Source organism: Neoarius graeffei, chromosome 5 (assembly GCF_027579695.1).
Source record: "Neoarius graeffei isolate fNeoGra1 chromosome 5, fNeoGra1.pri, whole genome shotgun sequence".
Taxonomy (NCBI): Eukaryota; Metazoa; Chordata; class Actinopteri; order Siluriformes; family Ariidae; genus Neoarius; species Neoarius graeffei.
In genome coordinates this window covers 44,707,626-44,729,243 of record NC_083573.1, presented here as the reverse complement: position 1 = coordinate 44,729,243, position 21,618 = coordinate 44,707,626, and the positions used below count along the sequence as shown (strand labels likewise).

Here is a 21,618-nt window from a genome sequence, read left to right as displayed (position 1 = left end):
TATTATGAATAATTTCGGACCTAATATTGACCCCTGTGGTACCCCGCATGTAATGTTCATGAAATCAGATTTATGGTCACCTATCTGCACAAACTGTTGCCTGTTTCTTAGATAGCTCGACAGCCAGCTCCACCCAACTCCCCTAACACCACACTTTTCTAGTTTACTTAATAATATACTATGATCAATAGTATCGAATGCTTTTTTTAGGTCCACAAATACTCCAATTGCTATTTTTTTATTGTCTATACATTTTGTGATTTCCTCTATTAGTTCCATTAGTGCCATCGATGTTGATCTGTCCGTTCTGAATCCATATTGACTGTCTGTAAGGAGGTTGTGTTTTTCAATGAATTTGTCCAGTCTATCTGAAAAAAGTTTTTCGAGTATTTTGGAGAATTGGGGGAGTAAAGAAACAGGCCTGTAGTTTGTGAAATGGTGTCTATCTCCGGTTTTAAACAATGGTATCACTTTTGCAATTTTCATTTTGTCTGGAAATGTACCTGATTGAAAAGATAAATTGCAGATGTGGGTGAGTGGTTTCACAATTCCCTCAATAACTGTCTTTACTGTTAACATGTCTATATCATTCCAGTCTGCAGAGGTTTTGTTTTTACATTTTCTTACAATTTGGATAATTTCTTCCTCATCAGTTGCAGTTAGAAAAATTGTACTTGGATTTCTGTCCCCCATATCTTCTATGTCCCCACATTGTGTTGTTTCGGGTTCCTTTATTTTTGCCGCTAAATCTGGTCCCACATTTACAAAGAATTGATTAAAACCATTCACCACATCCTCCATATTATTTATGGTCTTATCATTTACAGTGTAGTACTCTGGGTAATTTGTAGTTTTGGATCCATTTCTCACAATACCATTCAATACAGTCCATATACCTTTAATATTGTTTTTATTTTTCTCCACTAATTTATTATAATAGTCTTTCTTACATATCCTCATAATATTAGTTAATTTATTTTTATATTTTTTATATTTTTCCTCTGCCTCTATAGTTCGATGCTTTAAGAATTGTCTGTATAATATATTTTTCTTTTTGCAGGCATTTTGTAGCCCCTTGGTGACCCACGGACTATTTGTATATTTATGTATATTACTGTATTTCTTTATAGGACAATTTTTATTATATAGTTCATTGAATATTATTAAAAATTCCTCATATGCTTTATCAACATCTTTTTCTTTATAAACTACATTCCAGTCCTGTATTATTAAGTCATTTTTTAGTGCAATCATGGTTTCTTCAGTTTTCATTCTTATATATTTATAATTTTTATTATCCTTTTTCTTGCTATAATTACAGTAATATACATTAAAAATAGGTAGGTGGTCACTGATGTCTGTTAATAGTAGACCGCTCTCTATATTATTTTCCAGGATATTAGTAAATATATTATCTATTAAAGTGGTGCTGTGAGAAGTGATCCTGCTTGGTCTGGTAATAGTTGGGTACAGTCCCATACTTAACATTGAATTAATGAACTCTTCTGTCATTTTATGTTTCTTATGATTTAAGAGGTCGATGTTAAAATCACCACAGATGTACATGACCTTCTGAGTTGATTTTATAAACATACTTTCCATCCAATCTATAAAAACTTCTATGCTTGATCCAGGAGATCTGTATATACAGCTCACCATTATATTTTTCATTTTTTCACAGCATATTTCTATTGTAATACACTCCATCCAATCATCAACAGCTACCGTCATTTTATTATTAATTTTGTATTCCAAACTATTATCAACATATATTGCCACTCCCCCTCCTCTTTTGTTCTTTCTATTGATATAATTTAATTCATACCCGTTCAGCTCAAAATCTACTCCCATCTCATCGTTGATCCAAGTTTCTGATATGGCTATTATATTGAATGGAGTATTGAACTGACTGAGATATTCCTTCATTTTATGGAAATTGGCATACAGACTTCTGATATTGAAATGAATAATTGATATCTTATTTCCGTCTCTGATCTTTGCATTGTATTGATATTCAGTGTAATACCGGCAGCTGATATTGATGTTGCTGAAAAGATTATTTTCCGGATCAATATTATTTTCCATATCTTGTATTTTGTGCTCAGTATAATGGAAAGTGTCCAGTTCTTGTGTCCAGTGTCCAGTGTCCAGTCCTTGTGTCATGATTGTAAATTGCTTTATTTGGCTCCCTCAGAATTTGTCCAGTTCCCCAATATCTCGGATGACCAAGATCTTGGCCTCTTCTGGAGATCCCCTCAACTTGATGAAAATCTTGCAGTTTTGTGTCCAAGTGTTTTGGATTTTCCCCTGTTTCCTTAGTAGTCTCGCCTTTTTTGCAATATCTGCATTTTTTTTTGTTAAGTGCTCATTTAAAAACACATCTGAGCCTTTCAGTTTCTTCCCTTGTTTTAACAATTGCATCTTATGCTTTCTGTTGGCAAATCTCATTATTACAGCTGGTTTGCCTGTGTTGCTTCTCCGTGGGAGAGGGTGACATGCTTCAATGTTATTGCTTTTTACCTCAATCCCCTTGGAGTGCAGGAATGCTAACACCTGTTTCTCCACAGAGTTAGCATCCTCCTCATTCAGTTCCTCTCCATCTCTTCTCGCCACTGCTCCAGCATATGAGCGGGGTTGAATTTGCAGTCCGGTCACAATGATGTCATTCATCCGGGTGTACTGCTCCAGCTCCTCCACTCGGTTCTCGAGAATGGCGATCCTCTTTGCCTTCTCTGAATTCTGCAGCCTCAGAGCTTTGACCTCTTCTACCAGGTCCAGGATGGTCTTCTGCTGCACCCTGACAGCAGAGATTTCTTCCCCCAGAAAGTCGAGGGATTTTTTAATATCATCAATCTCCTCGACCGTAGGAGCTTTCTTCGGGGGCATTGCGTTTGTTATTACGCGGCCCGTTCCTGCGCAACCTCTCGGCCCGCTCTCGCGCAGCCTCGCTCCCGCGCAACCTCTCGGCCCGCTCTCGCGCAACCTCTCGGCCCGCTCTCGCGCAGCCTCGCTCCCGCGCAACCTCTCGGCCCGCTCTCGCGCAACCTCTCGGCCCGCTCTCGCGCAGCCTCGCTCCCGCGCAACCTCTCGGCCCGCTCTCGCGCAGCTTCGCAAAATGATGTCCCGCAAAGTGTTTTCACTCAGAGGTGTCAAGTCGTACATGAGCTGACAGCCGACGAGGCCTGTAGCACTGAGTTGGCTATGAGCCATGTACGACGAGACTGAGTGGAATAACTGTTTTATTCTCTTCACATTCACTGGATTTTGAGAAACAGAGCATTTTGAGTTTTATTTTTTGCAAATGCAATAAATAAAAACCTTTACACAAGATGACCAAAAAAATCCATTTCCGCTTAGAATGTAAACAAACCGGCAAAATGACAGGAGCAATTTGTGAAAAATGCAATTTTAATAATTCTTGGGGGGAAAAATGTTCTTACCATCAAATACTTTCATTCCATATTTTCTTGCTTTTTTTGTATTTTGGGGGGTTTTCTCCTTCCTCATCTTCTTTTTCTTTCTTCTTCAGGGTTTTTTGGCAGTTGACAAACCAACGTAAAAGTGCATTAATTAACATCACCAACTGGGCCGGAGTATGGAACAGGAGAATGGGGGATGGGGGGGGGACAACAACACATGACTACATTCTTTTAACCATTTCTGTTGTTTCTTTTAAATACTTGAGAACAATTTTTGGGACTTTAGTAGAGTAGCCAATCGGAGCATGCGATTGCTCATATCCAGTGAATGTGGATATAATAAGTTTTATTTACTTTAAGACTATCTGTTCCCATACTTTTGCTCACCTAAAAAAATGCAACGGTCTGACACCAAACAGAACAGGTGCCATGTTCTACATTGTTTAAAGATAGACTGCCTTTCAGATTTTCCAAATGTAGGTCATAAAAAGAATTTTCCCTGACACCAAATTATTTTTGTTTAGTGGACCAAAAGCTACTGAATTTGAATGACAGACTTCCAGTTTTATTAGTTTTTTTTTTAAATAGACCAATTAATGAATTTAGGGTCATGTGGCCCTAAATTCTCTGCTGTTTTTTCCTGCTTCATCATGATCTAATTCAAGATACTATGTCATGCATCATGTGGTGGGCTTTCCCCATTCGCGCAAGGCATTGTGGGATACAAATTTGAAACAGGAGAGAAAAATGGAGGACGCGAGTGTGCGAATGAAACGTGAAAGACCGACTACAGTAAGGGAAAGCGAGAAGAAAAGACATTATGTTGTGAAGGAAAGGAAACGCAGGACCAAACTAATAAATATCTGTAGTCAACGAGTACCTCGGTGTAATCAGCTGTTCATTTAGCGACAGAATGATGTAATCGTCAGTGCACAGTCAAGGTAAACCTGTAGATGTCAGTAATGCAACATTGGATGCCAGCTGCTATAAAACCCAAAAGAAGGTGGAAAACCTACACATGTGCACATGGACTTCCTTTATCTGCCTGACTGTGCGACGTGAGCAATTTCATGCACATTATTAGCTAGGGAATCTCCTCAAATTAAATAACTTCCCAGCCACAGAATGGCCTGATATTTTGTGAGATATTACAGAAATAAACATATCACAATGACCAAATTCAGAGGGAACTAAATTTCACCGATTTTATGAAATCGAAAGGCCGTCTAGCTTTAATCCATCCAAATGTATACATCAGAAATGAATGTTAATTCTGATCTGTTGTCTCATACTCATCTTTTGATCTTAAACCCAGATGTCTCCAGTGTATTGCAAAAACAAAAGAATTGGCTTTGCTGTTCCAATACATTGAGCCCACGGTAACGGAAATCGCACAAAATGCAGTACCTGGACTTCACCAAGCATTATTAGAGCTGGCATCCTGTTTGGTTTTTAGATGGGACCAGAATCATGTTTTCTGGTCATGCACACTCACTCACAGCGGCCTCAGGGTGCAAGGATCTCTGGAGGAGTAGTACCTTTCTACGTGGCCTTGATACATCTGGCGTCCCAGTCTGGTCTCCCTATATCCAGCATTATGTGACATGCAAAACACGGCCAATATTCCAGCAAGTGGCTGCACCATCTAGCCTCTCGCATGATGAACACCGTCTGCAGTGGCTCTCAGGGCTACCCCTAGTGTCACAGAATTGCAGTGAATCTAGGGGAGACAACCCCGATAAAAAAATCCCAACACTCAGTTGTATAGTGGTGGTGTGTGGAGTTGCAACCCCATCACCTTACCCTTTTTTTCGCATTGTAAAAGTTACACGCTATGGAATGCACACCATCAATATGTTTAAAACAAAAGTACAAAGAAAGAAAAAAACTCGTCATACCCACTATAAACTATGGAACTGGGATCCGTGATCAGTGCTCTGGGACTGTTTTATCACTGGTAATTGAGGACTCTTGTAAAGATGATGTATTGGCACCATAAATTCTGCTAAATATTCCTGCCCAGGGGGCGGCGTGGTGGTGTAGTGGTTAGCACCGTTGCCTCACAGCAAGAAGGTCCTGGGTTCGAGCCCAGTGGCTGGCGAGGGCCTTTCTGTGTGGAGTTTGCATGTTCTCACCGTGTCTGCGTGGGTTTCCTCTGTGTGCTCCAGTTTCCCCCACAGTCCAAAGACATGCAGGCTAGGCTAATTGGTGGCTCTAAATTGACTGTAGGTGTAAACGTGAGCATGAATGGTTGTCTGTGTCTATGTGTTAGCCCTGTGATGACCTGGCGATTTGTCCAGGGTGTACCCCACCTCTCGCCTATTGTCAGCTGGGATAGGCTCCAGCTTGCCTGCGACCCTGTAGGACAGGATAAGCGGCTACAGATAATGGATGGATGGATTTCTGCCCAGAACATGGCTGCCTCTGCTAGAAGGTTCAGCATTAGCTGTAGGTAGAGGTTTCTTCAGAATGATTAACCAAACATACTTCCAAACATCCAGGATCCCTCTACAAACATTTAATACATTTCAGAAAGTCCTTCCCGCACCATTCATGGTGCGTTTGGCAGTGCTGATCTCTATTTCATAGCCCTCAGCCTCTCGCCTATATTACGTAGCTAGGGTTATAGTGGGGGGCTAGTCCTCTGGTAACCGCAAGAGTTTGATTCCCCACTCGCATCTGTATTGCAGCGTGCCTTGCCAGATGGCAGTAGGCACCATTTTTATGATGGACTTTGGTATGACCCGACTGTGAGTAGAACTCGCGAACTCCCTATCGAGGCAGACACACTAACCACTAGGCCACTCACCGGTAGTCATGGTGCCAATTTCAGAAAGACGCTCAGTCTTGTTATCTCTAGGATAGGGGTTACAAAATATAATTTTAAAACCATTTTTTAAGAAAAAAAAATAATTTTTCTGTGTTTGAAAAACACCTTTAACTCAAACAATACAGTGTTGTGTTTGAGTTGCTTACAAACATCACTTGGGTAATTTGTATATTATTTTCATGAACTATGCAAATAATTATGAAAGGCAAGTTAGCTGATCATTCTTAGAGTATATTGTCAATGTAAGGTATCAGGGCCAAACAGGCAAGCAAATTACACCCTGTGACATCTGATATATCCAAAAGATCAACTCAGAGAAAAATCAATAGAAATGACCACAGAGGTCATCCCTGTACTGCGCCTCTGGGGAAGCACTCACCTATCCATTGGCCTTATTGTGCTTCATCAGTTCATGGTAAAACAGCATGATTAAAGCTGTCAGAATGAGAGGTCACGCTTGCCCTGGCTACCTGGAAGCCTTTGCAGAAGATTAATACCTGATTGCATAACTATGACGAGTTTGATTCTTTATAGCCTATGGCTATTTTTGTATCGAGTCAGTTTGGACTAGACTAATTTATGTTGTCTGCTTTCTGCTGGCTTAAAAGGAAGAAACATGTGAACTATCTTGAGCTATGCTATGTAGAAGCTAAGCCTGAGTCCCTCTATCTTCCCCACTATAATCAGTGGTAAAGACTTTCAAATGTACACTTCCATTACACAGTGAAGTTATCTACTGTATGTCTGTGCAGGCAGGGAAACAGACAACAACTAAAAACTAAGAGCACGGTTCCATCAGGTTTCTTGTTGTATCTTCTGCTTCATATTGAGACACAAATTATAAATGACAAAACCGAAATGTCAATATTTATCTACAAAGAATTACATACGGTAACTGTTTTGAAACCCTTCACAACACAAGCTTCTGGATATCAAGTGGTCAAATACCGCTCTGTCTTTCATCATCTGGTTTCATGGAGATGATTTCATGCAGTACATTTACATGCACACTCATATTCCACTATTATTCCCAATTTGATACAGGTCATGTAGACAGCATATTACATTTGGATATTCTGAATTTGGCTTTATTCCCATTTCAGCATTTTCTAATTAAGATGTCGATGCCGATATTATTCTGGTTTTAGGAGCATTCTTTGAACGTGTATACAGTGCATTCAGAATATGTCCCTCAACTACGGTTTTTACAGCAGTTTGCAACTTATGACCTCTTTTCTGCTTACAGTCAGCTCTGTGCGTTTTACACAAACCAGTATGGGGCGTTTTATGTTAATTGGAGTATGCACGGCTACACAGTGTTGTAGTCGGGTCACTAAACCTCGAGTCCCCACTGTTCAAGTCTGAGTCAAGTCCAAGTCAAGTCCACTACTGATCCGAGAACAAGACTCCAACTGCACCATTTGACAGTGGCTGTTGCTGCCTTTAAGTGAAAGCGTCTCTACTACTGTGTTGGACTAGCATTACTGCTCGACTGCCCCGTTTTAGTTAATAGGCTACAGATAAAAAGCTTGTTCATCGCTCAGCTCACTATCAACAGGGCAAATAACATGAGAGAGGGTTAACACTAGCTAGTTCATCGCTCAGCAACCAATCCCCACTATCAACAGGGCAATGAACATAGCATGTCACTTACTTCTCTGGGTGGAGTCTTATCAAATGACGATTGAAGTTTGAGGTTGCCCCCGTCGTCTCCTCGATAATTCTTCTACATATGGAACACATAGCATTTTTTTCCCCACTGCACGAGAAGTCTGTATAAGCAAAGCGGACAATCCTAGGGGTGTTCTCTCCAGGCATTTTAGCACCATTAACGTTAGTTTGTTCCTGAACATGACGTATGAACAGGTGAATGTGCATTCTCTTGCATGAAATTAGTATAAAAATTAATGTAGATATAAATATCTTGTACCAAATTATTATGGCATGTTACAAAAAATAAAGAAAAAATCCGAGTCCTCGTCTCCAATTTACGAGTCAGAATGCAGTTAATGCACAAGTCCAAGTCATCAGTGCTCAAGTCCAAGTCGAGTCACGAGTCCTTAAAATTAGGGCAGGAGTCGGACTTGAGTACTACAAGCCTGCAGCTGCATGTAAACGGGAATATTAGCGGAATATTCAGGCGGCACGGTGGCGTAGTGGTTAGCGCTGTCACCTCACAGCAAGAAGGTCCGGGTTCGAGCCCAGTGGCCGACGAGGGCCTTTCTGTGTGGAGTTTGCATGTTCTCCCCGTGTCTGCGTGGGTTTCCTCCGGGTGCTCCGGTTTCCCCCACAGTCCAAAGACATGCAGGTTAGGTTAACCGGTGACTCTAAATTGACCATAGGTGTGAATGTGAGTGTGAATAGTTGTCTATGTGTCAGCCCTGTGATGACCTGGCGCCTTGTCCAGGGTGTATTCTGCCTTTCGGGATAGGCTCCAGCTTGCCTGCAACCCTGTAGAACAGGATAAAGCAGCTAGAGATAATGAGATGAGATGTAAACAGCTTAGTTATAAGGGGAAAAATGGAGTATTGTGTCCATGTAAATGAAGTGATTGAGGTTCGTTGCCATGAGGTACAGATGTTGTCCACGTACATTTTTCACTCATGTTAAATAATATTTCACACGAGTCAGCACCAAAGTATATCCTGTGCCTATATGAAATTAATTATGTAATACATGCCAGTGTGAAATGAGAACTGAAAAACACTCAAAAGGTCAGTGTTTGTACAGACAAGAGGAAACCTTGGCATTTGTTTAATTCCAGAGTTTAGAGCCATGTTAGCTGCAGATGCTTGAGTAAAAGCAGACATCATTCAGTATGAATGGTATGTACTTTTAAAGTGGGAGTATAAATCAAAAGAGCAGACCGCATCCAAATGTTTGTGGACTTGGCTATAGGCATTAACATATACCAGAGCACGGTCATGTTTTAATCAGAGACAACAAATTTGACTAACAGAACATATACTGGTTCAATAGGATATGGGTTAAATGATAATTGATTCCTTTTTAAGCACATAAAAGAATTATACATCAAGTATCCTGTTAGGGATGGCAGAATGTGCAGTGAGGTCAGCCAGTCACTTCATAATCATATCACATACTGTGTAAACTAGCGAATATACTGGACATTGTTTGAAGTAAAAACACTTCTGAAAGAAATGAAGAATAATCATATACGCATGTCCATGTCCGAGTTAACAGCCTGCTTCAAATACAGCAGTGTGGCAGCGGGGGCATGGTCAAGCGTCGGTCTGTGAATGGAGGGTGGAGTCAGGGAAGGTAAGTGGCGGAATCACTGCACCTGATGGGAATTAACCTGTGTTTGCGTGTCTTCCCCAGTGACCGCGCCCTATAAGAGGAGAGGAAGAGCAGAGGAAGGGAGTTTCTCCCCAACCTGGATTCTTGTGTGCGTGTGTGTGTAGTTTAAAGCTGAAAAGCTAAATAAAGAGTCTTTTGAGAACTCAGTTCTGGCCTGCCGTGCTTCTGTGCTCCACCCACCTAGAACACTTATTACAGTGGTGCCGAAACCCGGGACGGAGCGCAGGTGAGAACAGCCCCATGGAGTCCTCCCCCTTCAAGGACTTGATCCATGCCCTCGCCACGGCCCAACAGAGCCAGCACCAGGCGCTGGTCGCCCTCCGGAAAGAACAGGAGCAAAGGTTCGAGGCCCTGGTGTTGGCGCAGCAGGAAGACCGCCAGGCGTTCCGGCACCTACTCGCGTCGGCGGGGTCCACCACCTCCACGGGCCCTCCCCACCTCACCCTTACGAAGATGGGCCTGCACGACGACCCTGAGGCCTTCCTCGCTCTTTTTGAGCAGGCAGCAGAGGCGTGGGGTTGGCCGGTGGAACAGCGCGCGGCGCGCCTCCTCCCCCTGCTCACAGGCAAGGCGCAGCTGGCTGCACTACGGCTCCCCGCCGACAGCCGGCTGGTCTGTGCGGACCTCCGCAGGGGCGTCCTCCAGCGCGTGGGTCGCACTCCGGAGCAGCAGCGGCAGCACTTCCGCACGCTGCGCCTGGAGGAGGTCGGCCAGCCATTCGCGTTTGGCCAGCAACTCCGGGACACCTGCTGCCGGTGGCTGAGGGCCGACAACTACAACGCCAAGGAAATCATTGATCTGGTGGCGCTGGAGCAGTTCGTCGCTCGACTTCCGGAAGGGACCGCGGAGTGGGTCCAGTGCAATCGCCCGGCGTCGCTGGATCAGGCCATTGAGCTGGCGAAGGACCGGAGGTCCGGTTCTGTGTGGACTATAGAAAAGTCAACGCAGTGTCTAAATTTGACGCGTACCCAATGCCTTGTATTGACGAGTTGCTCGATCGACTAGGCACGGCTCGTTTTTATTCGACACTGGATTTGACAAAGGGATATTGGCAGATCCCCTTGACTCCACTGTCCCATGAGAAAATGGCCTTTTCCACACCGTTTGGCTTACACCAGTTTGTCACACTTCCGTTTGGGTTGTCTGGGGCGCCCACTACGTTCCAGCGGCTTATGGATAGGGTCCTCTGCCCCCACGCCACCTATGCGGCCGCATACCTAGATGACATTATTATTTATAGTAATGACTGGCCGTGGCACCTAAAACACCTGAGGGCTGTCCTGGGGTCGCTGAGGTGAGCGGGGCTCACAGCCAACCCAAAGAAGAAGTGTGTGATTGGGCGGGTGGAAGTACGATATCTGGGCTTCCACTTGGGCAATGGGCAGGTGTGTCCCCAAATCAATAAGACAGCAGCGATTGCGGCCTGCCCAAGGCCAAAAAGGGGGCGAGGCAGTTCCTGGGGCTGGCTGGCTACTATTGTAGGTTTATACCTAATTATTCAGATGTCACCAGCCCGCTGACTGATCTCACTAAAAAGGGGGCACCAGATCCGGTCCAGTGGATGGAGCAATGCCAGCGGGCTTTCTCTAAGGTAAAGGCTGCACTGTGTAGGGGGCCACTGTTACACTCCCCTGACTTTTCTCTCCCCTTTGTTTTGCAGACGGACGCATCAGACAGAGGGCTGGGGGCTGTTCTGTCCCAGGAGGTGGAGGACCGTCCAGTGCTGTACATCAGCCGCAAGCTGTCGGTGTGCGAGGGCAGGTACAGCACCATAGAGAAGGAATGCCTCACCATCAAGTGGGTGGTCCTCGCCCTCCGCTACTATCTGCTGGGGTGCCCTTTCACCCTCTGGTCGGACCACGCGCCCCTGCAGTGGCTCCACCGCATGAAGGATGCCAACACGCGGATCACCCGTTGGTATCTGGCACTCCAGCCGTTTTAAGTTCGAGGTGGTCCACAGGCCGGTGGCGCAAATGGTTGTGGCGGACTTCCTCTCCCATCAAGGGGGGGGGGGGGGGGGGGGGGGTAGTCGGCTGCAGGCCAGACGGCTGCCCGGCCTGAGTTGGGCGGTGGGGGTATGTGGCAGCGGGGGCATGGTCAAGCGTTGGTCTGTGAATGGAGGGTGGAGTCAGGGAAGGTAAGTGGCGGAATCACTGCACCTGATGGGAATTAACCTGTGTTTGTGTGTCTTCCCCCAGTGACCGCGCCCTATAAGAGGAGAGGGAGAGCGGAGGAAGGGAGTTTCTCCCCAACCTGGATTCTTGTGTGCACGCGCGTGCGTGTGTGTGTGTGTGTGTGTGTGTGTAGTTTAAAGCTGAAAAGCTAAATAAAGAGTCTTTTGAGAACTCAGTTCTGGCCTGCTGTGCTTCTGTGCTCCACCCACCTAGAACACTTGTTACAAGCAGTTTTATGAAATGCTGTCTGAGCACTGAACAGGATCACGACCCCAGCATGAAAAACTGATTTTATACAAAATATTATAATTATTAATTTAGTCTGTCTCAATTTAAAAGTTTTTATTTTATACTTTTGTTGTAGGTTTCTTTTTAATTTTTTGCAATATGTAGGGGTTGAAAATCAACTGGAGCTGCGCCATGTATTCTTTTCCTCTCACAAACCATTTTTTTTTCTATCTTAATGTATTCTTTTGCTTTTTTTTATGTAAAATATGTGACAAATCAATTAAGCTAAACAATGCATATCAGTACTGTAGAATATGTGCCTGTAATGTACACATTATTTTTGCATAATTATCAAGTAAATTTAGGTATCACTAATACAGCCACTGAAAGAAACAAGTAAGATGCATTTATTTTATACGCGACAGGAATCAGGTTCAGGTGCCACTCCTCTCAACAAGAACAAGAATCTGAGCCTACAGTGGGCACTAGCTCACCGAAACTGGACAACTGAATATTGGAAATAAATAACAAATAAAAACAGAATGTGAAGATTTGAAAATCAAAAACCCTATATTTCATTGAAAATAGTACAAAGACAACATATCAAATGTTGAAACTGAGAAATATTATTGTTTTGAAAAATATATGCTCATTTTGAATTTGATGTCAGCAACACATTTCAGAAAATTTGAGACAGGGGCAACAAAAGACTGAAAAAGTTGTGTAATGCTAAAAAACAAGAACAAAAAAAAAACCATAATAATAATAATTATAATTAGGTTAACTGGCAACAGGTCAGTAACATGATTGGGTATAAAAAGAGCATCCCAGAGAGGCAGAGTCTCTCAGAAGTAAAGATGGGGAGGGGTTCACTGCTCTGTGAAAGACTGAGTGGGCAAACAGTGCAACAATTTAAGAATAACATTCCTCAATGTAAAACTGCAAAGAATTTGGGGATCACATCATCTATGGTACATAATATCATTAAAAGATTCAGAGAATCTGGAGAAATCTCTGTATGCAAGAGACAAGGTTGAAAACTGATACCGGATGCCTGTGATCTTCAGGCCCTCAGGAGACACTGCATTAAAAGCAGACACGTGTCTGTAGTGGAAGTCACTGTATGGGCTCAGGAACACTTCAGAAAACCATCATCTGTGAAAACAGTTCATTACTGCATCCACAAATGCAAGTTAAATCCAGATATAAACAATATCCAGAAACACCGCCACCTTCTCTGGGCCCAAGCTCTTTTACGATGGACTGAGGCGAAGTGGAAAATTGTCTCGAGGTCTAACAAATCAAAAGTAGAAATTCTTTTTAGAAATCATGGTCCTCCAAGCTAAAGAGGAGAGGGACCATCTGGCTTGTTATCAGTGCACAGTTCAAAAGCCGGCATCTGTGATGGTATGAGGGTGCATTAGTGCACATGACATGGGTAGCTTGTGCATCTGGGAAGGCGTCATTAATGCTGAATGATATATACAAGTTTCAGAGCAATATGCTGCCATCCAGACAAAATCTTTTTCAGGGAAGGCCTTCCTTCTTTCAGCAAGACAATGCCAAACCACTTTCTGCACATATTAAAACTGCATGGCTCTGTAGTAAGAGAGTCTATGTGCTAAACTGGCCTGCCTGCAGTCCAGACCTGTCTCCCATTTAAAACATTTGGTGCATTATGAAGCGCAGCATATGACAAAGAAGACCCCGAAGTGTTAAGCAACTGAAATTGTATATCAGGCAAGAATGGGACAACATTTCTCTTTCAAAACTACAGCAACTGGTCTCCTCAGTTCCCAAACGTTTACAGAGTGTTGTTAAAAGTAGAGGTGATGCAACACAGTAGGAAACATGCCCGTCCCAACTTTTTTGAAACGTGTTGCTGACATCATATTCAAAAATGAGCATATATTTTTCAACAAAACAATAACATTTCTCAGTTTCAACATTTGGTATGTTGTCTTTGCGGGACTGCACAGTGGTTAGCACTGTTGCCTCACAGCAAGAAGGTTCTGGGTTCAAGTCTGGCGGTTGATGGGGTCCTTTCTGTGTGGAGTTTGCATGTTCTCCCCGTGTCTGCGTGGGTTTCCTCTGGGTGCCCCGGTTTCCGCCACAGTTCAAAAGACATGCAGTTAGGTTAACATGGTACAGCCTTAGGCTGAAGTGCCCTTGAGCAAGGCACCTGACCCCCAACTGCTCCCTGGGTGCTGTAGCATAGCTGCCAACTGCTCTGGGTATGTGTATGTGCTCATTTCTCATGTGTGTGTTCACTGCTTCAGATGGGTTAAATGCAGAGATGAGTTTCCCTGTGCTTAAGTCTTCGTGTGATAAAGGTGTTGTTCTATTTTCAATGAAAATGTAGGGTCTCCAAGATTTGCAAATTATCACATTCTTTTTTTATGTACGGTTTACAAAGCATCCCAACTTTTTTGGTATTGGGGTTGTGTGTACACACACACACACACAATTATATATCCATCCATTATCTGTAACCGCTTATCCTGTGCAGGGTCACGGGCAAGCTGGAGCCTATCCCAGCTGGCCATGGGCGAGAGGCAGGGAACACCCTGGACAAGTCGCCAGGTTATCACAAGGCTGACACAGAGACAAACAACCATTCACACTCACATTCACACCTACAGTCAATTTAGAGCCACCAATTAGCCTAACCTGCATGTCTTTGGACTGTGGGGGAAACCGGAGCACCCGGAGGAAACCCATACAGACACGGGGAGAACATGCAAACTCCACACAGAAAGGCCCTCGTCGGCCACGGGGCTCGAACCCAGGACCTTCTTGCTGTGAGGCGACAGTACTAACCACTACATCACTGTGCCACCATGTAAAATGCAATTTTTTTTTTTACAATCTTCAAGTGTCCAGTATGTTTTGTTGTTGTCAACCATTTGACATGTGCATTCTGAAATGCTTTTCTGCTCATTTGTAAACAGTGGTTGTTTGAGTCACTGAAGCCTTCCGATGATGTTTCCACCTGCAGAATTGCCACTCTGCACCATTCTAGTATGTAAACTCAAGAGACTGCTCTGCATCATAAATCCCAGTATATCAGCAGTTTCTGAAATATTCATGATTTGAACATCAACTGAAACTCTTGAACTGCATTTGTAGGATTTTGTGCATTGTGCTGCTGCCACGATTGGCTGATTGCATGAATGAGCAGATATTTGCATGTGTGTAGAGGTGTTCCTCATAAAGTGGACACTGAATGTAGGTATAGTTGCAATAAATGTCACACTAATATTTTTATGATTTCGAGAATGATGATTAAGCACATATATAGCTCTTTAGAAATGGATGAACAATGTTTTGGGACTTCCGTGTTTTAGTGCCATAATATAGATATTATAGTCTGAGCCTCTAAATCACCACTGAATTCATGAAACGCTCACAGCAAAATGCCACACAAGGCAGGAAAACTGACTGCACTGGTGTGATTTTAGTTCTTACACGTCTTGTGTAACAAGTCTTTATTGTTAGGGTGTGCAATGAATCTCTGTAAAGGAAAGGTTAGCAAGACACAGTCTTCTGTGTCTAAAAAAAAAAAAAGTAGGTAGACTGGTTTGATCCAGTCTTATGACAATTGGATCACTTTCCTGTCATTGTTAAAATAACTAGCAAATGACAAAAAATGAGGAGGTAGGAGCTCAATGAAACTGGCCAATCAGAAAGAGGTATGTGATAATTAATTGGTACTTATTTGAGCTCAGAAATTCTGCTCAGTTCTACTCTAATGGTCGACCCTGATAATCATACAGAGCTCAATATTGAGGAAAAAAAAAGAAAAAAGGGGGAATGAAAACACGCATATGAACATAATGTGATTTATTTCTTAAGACTGGTTTTGAATGTTTAACTCAATATAATTAAATATTCCATCATTCATGCATACATTTCAGGGTGCAGAGACTTCTGATTTCAGACAGTAATTACTCGTAAACATTAAACCCCACTGACTGTGTATGCTGATGTCAAAGTGTGTCTGTGCAGTGTGTGTCTCCTCTGACTCACCTCAGCTGGTCGTTCAGTGGGTTTAAGCGGACTGTGCAGGAGGCGGCATCCGTCTTTGGCTAGTCGCTGGACCATCTCCATACGATTTGTGTCCTCTCTGTTGTGTAATCCAGTCCCAGGGCCATGCTGCAGTTCAGGGGACACAGAGAACACGTATCTCAGACCACAGTCCCACGCCATGGGGCTTCAACACACATACACACTCACACACTGTGTGTGTGTGTATATATATTATATATATATGCCTATCCACACTGCGTCCTATTTCTTCAGGTGAGACAGAGAGCTCTGGCTACTAGAATCCAGTGCAGGGAGTCATGGTATACAGCTTGGGATAGCAGAGTCTCTCTAGACATTTTGTGAAAGGAAACCTGCATTTCTCTTTCCTTTAGCCTCTCTCTCTCTCTCTCTCTCTCTCTCTCTCTCTCTCATATATTAAAAAAAAAAAACACCACAAGAGAAGGGGTGGCCAGGAAACATCTGCTAGTGGGTCCAGTTGTGAATAGGAAGTTTCACAATGTCCTGCAAGTGGGCAACTGACCAGCGTTGACTGGGAGAGTATGTTACTGTGTATTTGTAAAAGTCTGCATGTGGAAGAATGCACAGTAGAACAGGACAGTGGTCCTATACACTCTGTATAATATTCTCTCTGGCTTAAAGAATCATCAAAACACTCAAAGTTTAGACTTTGCACATTCTTTCAAAGGAACGCACCAACACAGTGCATGAATAATCACATTATCAGTAATTAAGATGTTATGTGGCGTCACATACCTGCATTGTGACCTTTACCTGCTTCAGGTCAGACACTGACCGTGTCTGAAATCACTCCTTACTCACTATATAGGGCACTACATAGTGGGGTAGCCATTTTGTAGTGCTGTCCGAAACCTTAGTGAGGCTTATTTACACCCTATATAGTGCACTCAAAGTATCCCACAATGCATCACGAAAAGTAGTGTACAACCGATCGTCACTAACCAAAGCAATATATTCCATCATGCATTGCGGTCGCGCTGAAATAAATCAAATTAAAAGTCTCAAACTTGATTTAATAAAAGGCAGTGGCAAAGAAGAAAGTATTCAGCCTTGATTTTTTTTTAAAAACTGAAAGATGCAGGTACTTTGTATTGATTAATGTGGGAAATACACTCAGTATAATATGGATTCATCACAAAAATGCATACATATTTTGAAAACCCACCAGCCGACTGATCTGGCACGTTTTAATTGTGCGACAGTAATGACGAAAATACCAGCATGACGGACTGTGTCCGAAAGTGTTTTTTCATTTTACCAATGAGCTCACTATATAGGGCAGCATGGTGGTGTAGTGGTTAGCGCTGTCACCTCACAGCAAGAAGGTCCGGGTTTGAGCCCCGTGGCTGGCGAGGGCCTTTCTGTGCGGAGTTTGCATGTTCTCCCCGTGTCCGCGTGGGTTTCCTCCGGGTGCTCCGGTTTCCCCCACAGTCCAAAAGACATGCAGGTTAGGTTAACTGGTGACTCTAAATTGACCGTAGGTGTGAATGTGAGTGTGAATGGTTGTCTGTGTCTATGTGTCAGCCCTGTGATGACCTGGCGACTTGTCCAGGGTGTACCCCGCCTCTCGCCCGTAGTCAGCTGGGATAGGCTCCAGCTTGCTTGCGACCCTGTAGAACAGGATAAAGCGGCTAGAGATAATGAGATGAGCTCACTATATAGTCCTCTATATAGTAATTCACCAGGGAGTAGTGAACAATTTCAGACACAGGGACTGTGTATGAATAAAAGAATAACTGCAGTTGCCTCCACTTATTTCACAGTAATCTATACAGTAATTCAGGATTGTTCCATTAACCAGCGCTTCTCCATCTACATACACACCTGCACATGTACCCCCACCCACACACACAAGACCAGAAGGCTTCCAGGATGTAACACTTATGACTTCATCCTTTAGTGTGACAGAAACAGAAAGGAATTTTTCATGAACCACACAAAAGGAATACAATCACTACAGTCTATATAAAGGAGTTTAACCTCATACTGGGCAGACTTGTTCAAGATAACTGGAACACTTCACATTCCTGGACACTTTGTCTAAAGCCACATCTGAATAAAGGCAACAATGAACAATGTCTCGTGACAAAAGGGAAATACTTTAAAATCTTGCTCTCAACCTTATGTGCATAAAAGAGCAAAGAGGATCGGCATTGTATTTCAACTATTCCGATGAACTTGATAACACTATAGTTATAAGCAGACACGTACACTATTTGTCCATAGTACTATAGATGCTGTACAGATTTACTGTATAGCAGGCTTGTAGTACTCCAGGACTCGGACTTGAATTCGACTCATGCCCTAATTTTAAGGACTTGTGACTCAACTTGGACTTGAGCACTGATGACTCAGTCTTGGACTCGGACTTGTGCATTAACTGCATTCGGACTCGTAAATTGGAGACAAGGACTGATTTTTTCTTTATTTTTTGTAACATGCCAAAATAATCTGGCATAAAGATATTGTGTCACACCTGCGTGCTTTGGCGCGTGCATCAGATAGACTCTCGGGCGTGTGCCAGACAGCGCATGCGCCAAGTGGACTCTCCCACGCGCACCGTAAATTACTTGCACCTGCACAGGATTAAGGCACAAATCAGTGCACCTATAAGTGACGGTAAACTGTGAAAACTTGGTGAAGTATTGAACTGCATTACTGACACATTACCAAGCCTTATTTCCTTGTTTGGTTTCCTGATCACTGATTTCCTGTTTCTCGTCTTTGATTCTGCAGAGTCTACAATAGCCTGTTTGTGCCTCGCTCGACCTATTGCCTGTTTCACTGTTTTACGATTTTGCTGGCCGTTCTGGATTGTTTACCCTCTTCACTTGTATTAATAAACACATCTTCTGCACTTGCATCCGTCTTCCAACTATCTCTGACAGAATACTTCACACTCCCTGATAAAGCGAATGAACATTCACCTGTTCATATGTCATGTTCAGGAACAAACTAATGTTAATGGCGCTGAAACAGCCACCATCAAATGCTGCGGTTGGAGTGTTGGACTCCGATCAATAGTGGACTTGACTCGGACTTGACTTGAGATTTTTTTGAATGACTTTGACTTGACTCAGATTTGTACACTGGGGACTCGAGACTTGAGGTTTAGTGACTCGACTGCAACACTGCTGTATGCCTAGATTTACTCCAGATGTTGTAGGTACAATAGCAGTCATAAGTTTGGACAAATGTAACAATCACCCAGTTCACAATTAACGATATTTGGTTCACGATTCGATTTTCCCATGACAATTTTGAAAAAAAAAATTATCATTGGTGGTGCAGTGGTTAGCACTGTTGCCTCGCAGCAGGAAGGTTCTGGGTTCAAACCTCATGGTTGACAGGGTTCTTTCTGTGTGGAGTTTGCATATTGTCCCCGTGTCTACATGGGTTCCCTCTGGGAGCTCTGGTTTCCCCCACAGTTCAAAAGACATGCAGATTAGGTAAGAATACCCAGCCAGTGGGGTTGCACAAGCCAGGATAGATTGGATAGATCTATCCCAAGCCCGGATAGATTGGGGAGGGTTGCATCAGGAAGGCATGTGGTGTAAAAACCTATGCCAAATCAAATATTCAGATCATGATGATCCGCTGTGGCAACCACTAACAGGAGAAGCCGAAAGAAGAAGTGGAAGGTTTTTGAAAAAAAAAAAATTAAATGAAGACAATATTGCAACAACAACAACAAAAAAAAATGCAACATTTAGTTTCCTATTGTTTACCAACTTAAAAACTCCTTTGATTAAATATTTAAAAATATATACAGTATATTTTAAGCTGGGGCGGCACAGTAGTGTAGTGGTTAGCGCCGTCGCCTCACAGCAAGAAGGTCCGGGTTCGAGCCCCGTGGCCGGCGAGGGCCTTTCTGTGTGGAGTTTGCATGTTCTCCCCGTGTCCGCGTGGGTTTCCTCCGGGTGCTCCGGTTTCCCCCACAGTCCAAAAGACATGCAGGTTAGGTTAACTGGTGACTCTAAATTGACCGTAGGCGTGAATGGTTGTCTGTGTCTCTGTGTTAGCCCTGTGATGACCTGGCGACTTGTCCAGGGTGTACCCCGCCTTTCGCCCATAGTCAGCTGGGATAGGCTCCAGCTTGCCTGCGACCCTGTAGAACAGGATAAAGCGGCTAGAGATAATGAGATGAGAATGAGATATTTTAAGCTTGCTTTATTCTCGTCATAAAGCTACAATGCGCTTCCACACAAACACAGGCAAGGATTTGGAAGAGCCTGAGGGTGCATACTGAGACGAGTGCAGTTTTAATAGCAGGCTCTCAGTGCTTTCAGACAAACACTGCACACTAGAAGTAGGGAAAGCCTGGAAGAAAACCTACGCCTCATTATATATGCACACGGCATCTCACACAGAAACCTTCTGCACTAGGAATAAATTATAATTCACAATTCAATTTTACCACAATATTTTTGAAGAAAAAAAATTACTCTATGACCAAAAAAAGGCAACATTTATTTTCCTATTTATTATCAACTTAAATATTACTTTTGTTAAATAAAAAAAAAAAAAAAAAAAAACTTTTGTTTCATCTTCTTAATAACCAACAATTATTTACCCACATTTGTAAAATAATGGAGTTGGAGTAAAATATAAATCGCCTACTAACTAAAATATTCCTCTGATTAAAAATGAAAAAAAAAAAATACACCAATAGGCCTTTTCTTAATAAACCTTTAGGAACATTTCTACTACCTCCGTTTGTTTCTCTTTTCTTTAGCTTTCAGCAGTCTGTAAAAAGAGAGCTCTGATTTCTTGTTAAATCCATTTGTATAGTCAATTACACAGCAGCTCTTTCCCATTTAAATCTGTTTTTGTGTGTGTTTTCGCGACATTACTTCCGCCAAGGATGACGTTCTATAGATTCCTGCTATTGTATGTCATTGTGCCCTCTGCATCTAAACAACGCGATTACCGCTAAGAAAGTCAGAGATTACACAGCCTAATAACAATAGTGATTCATTTCTTCAATTCGAGTCATAAATGTGTATTGTGATTTATCATCGCATGATATATCATTACATATCTACCATGTATACATTTATTTTTAGCAAAATGCATTTAATAATAGAAAAGCTTTTACTCAAAATCAAGTAGTTTTTATACAGCATTATAAAATTAAATCATTTCCCTAAACATTTTTAATTTCAGGGGCGGCACGGTGGTGTAGTGGTTAGCGCTGTCGCCTCACAGCAAGAAGGTCCTGGGTTCGAGCCCCGGGGCCGGCGAGGGCCTTTCTGTGTGGAGTTTGCACGTTCTCCCCGTGTCCACGTGGGTTTCCTCCAGGTGCTCCGGTTTCCCCCACAGTCCAAAGACATGCAGGTTAGGTTAACTGGTGACTCTAAATTGACCGTAGGTGTGAATATGAGTGTGAATGGTTGTCTGTGTCTATGTGTCAGCCCTGTGATGACCTGGCGACTTGTCCAGGGTGTACCCCGCCTTTCGCCCGTAGTCAGCTGGGATAGGCTCCAGCTTGCCTGCGACCCTGTAGAAGGATAAAGCGGCTAGAGATAATGAGATGAGATGAGATGTTTAATTTCATGAAACCGATTTAGTTTAGAAC

At 43.0% G+C, this 21,618-nt stretch overlaps 1 protein-coding gene across 2 annotated transcripts in view; it reads right to left on the bottom strand.

Annotated features, from left to right (window-relative positions):
- rapgef5b (Rap guanine nucleotide exchange factor (GEF) 5b) overlaps window positions 1-21,618 on the bottom strand; it is a 142,074-nt gene that overhangs the window by 69,757 nt on the left and 50,699 nt on the right. For both annotated transcript variants that reach the window (XM_060921779.1, XM_060921778.1), the window contains exon 9: window positions 16,002-16,127. In XM_060921779.1, coding sequence (XP_060777762.1) covers window positions 16,002-16,127 — 126 coding nt within the window. The remainder of the gene's footprint in view (window positions 1-16,001; window positions 16,128-21,618) is intronic.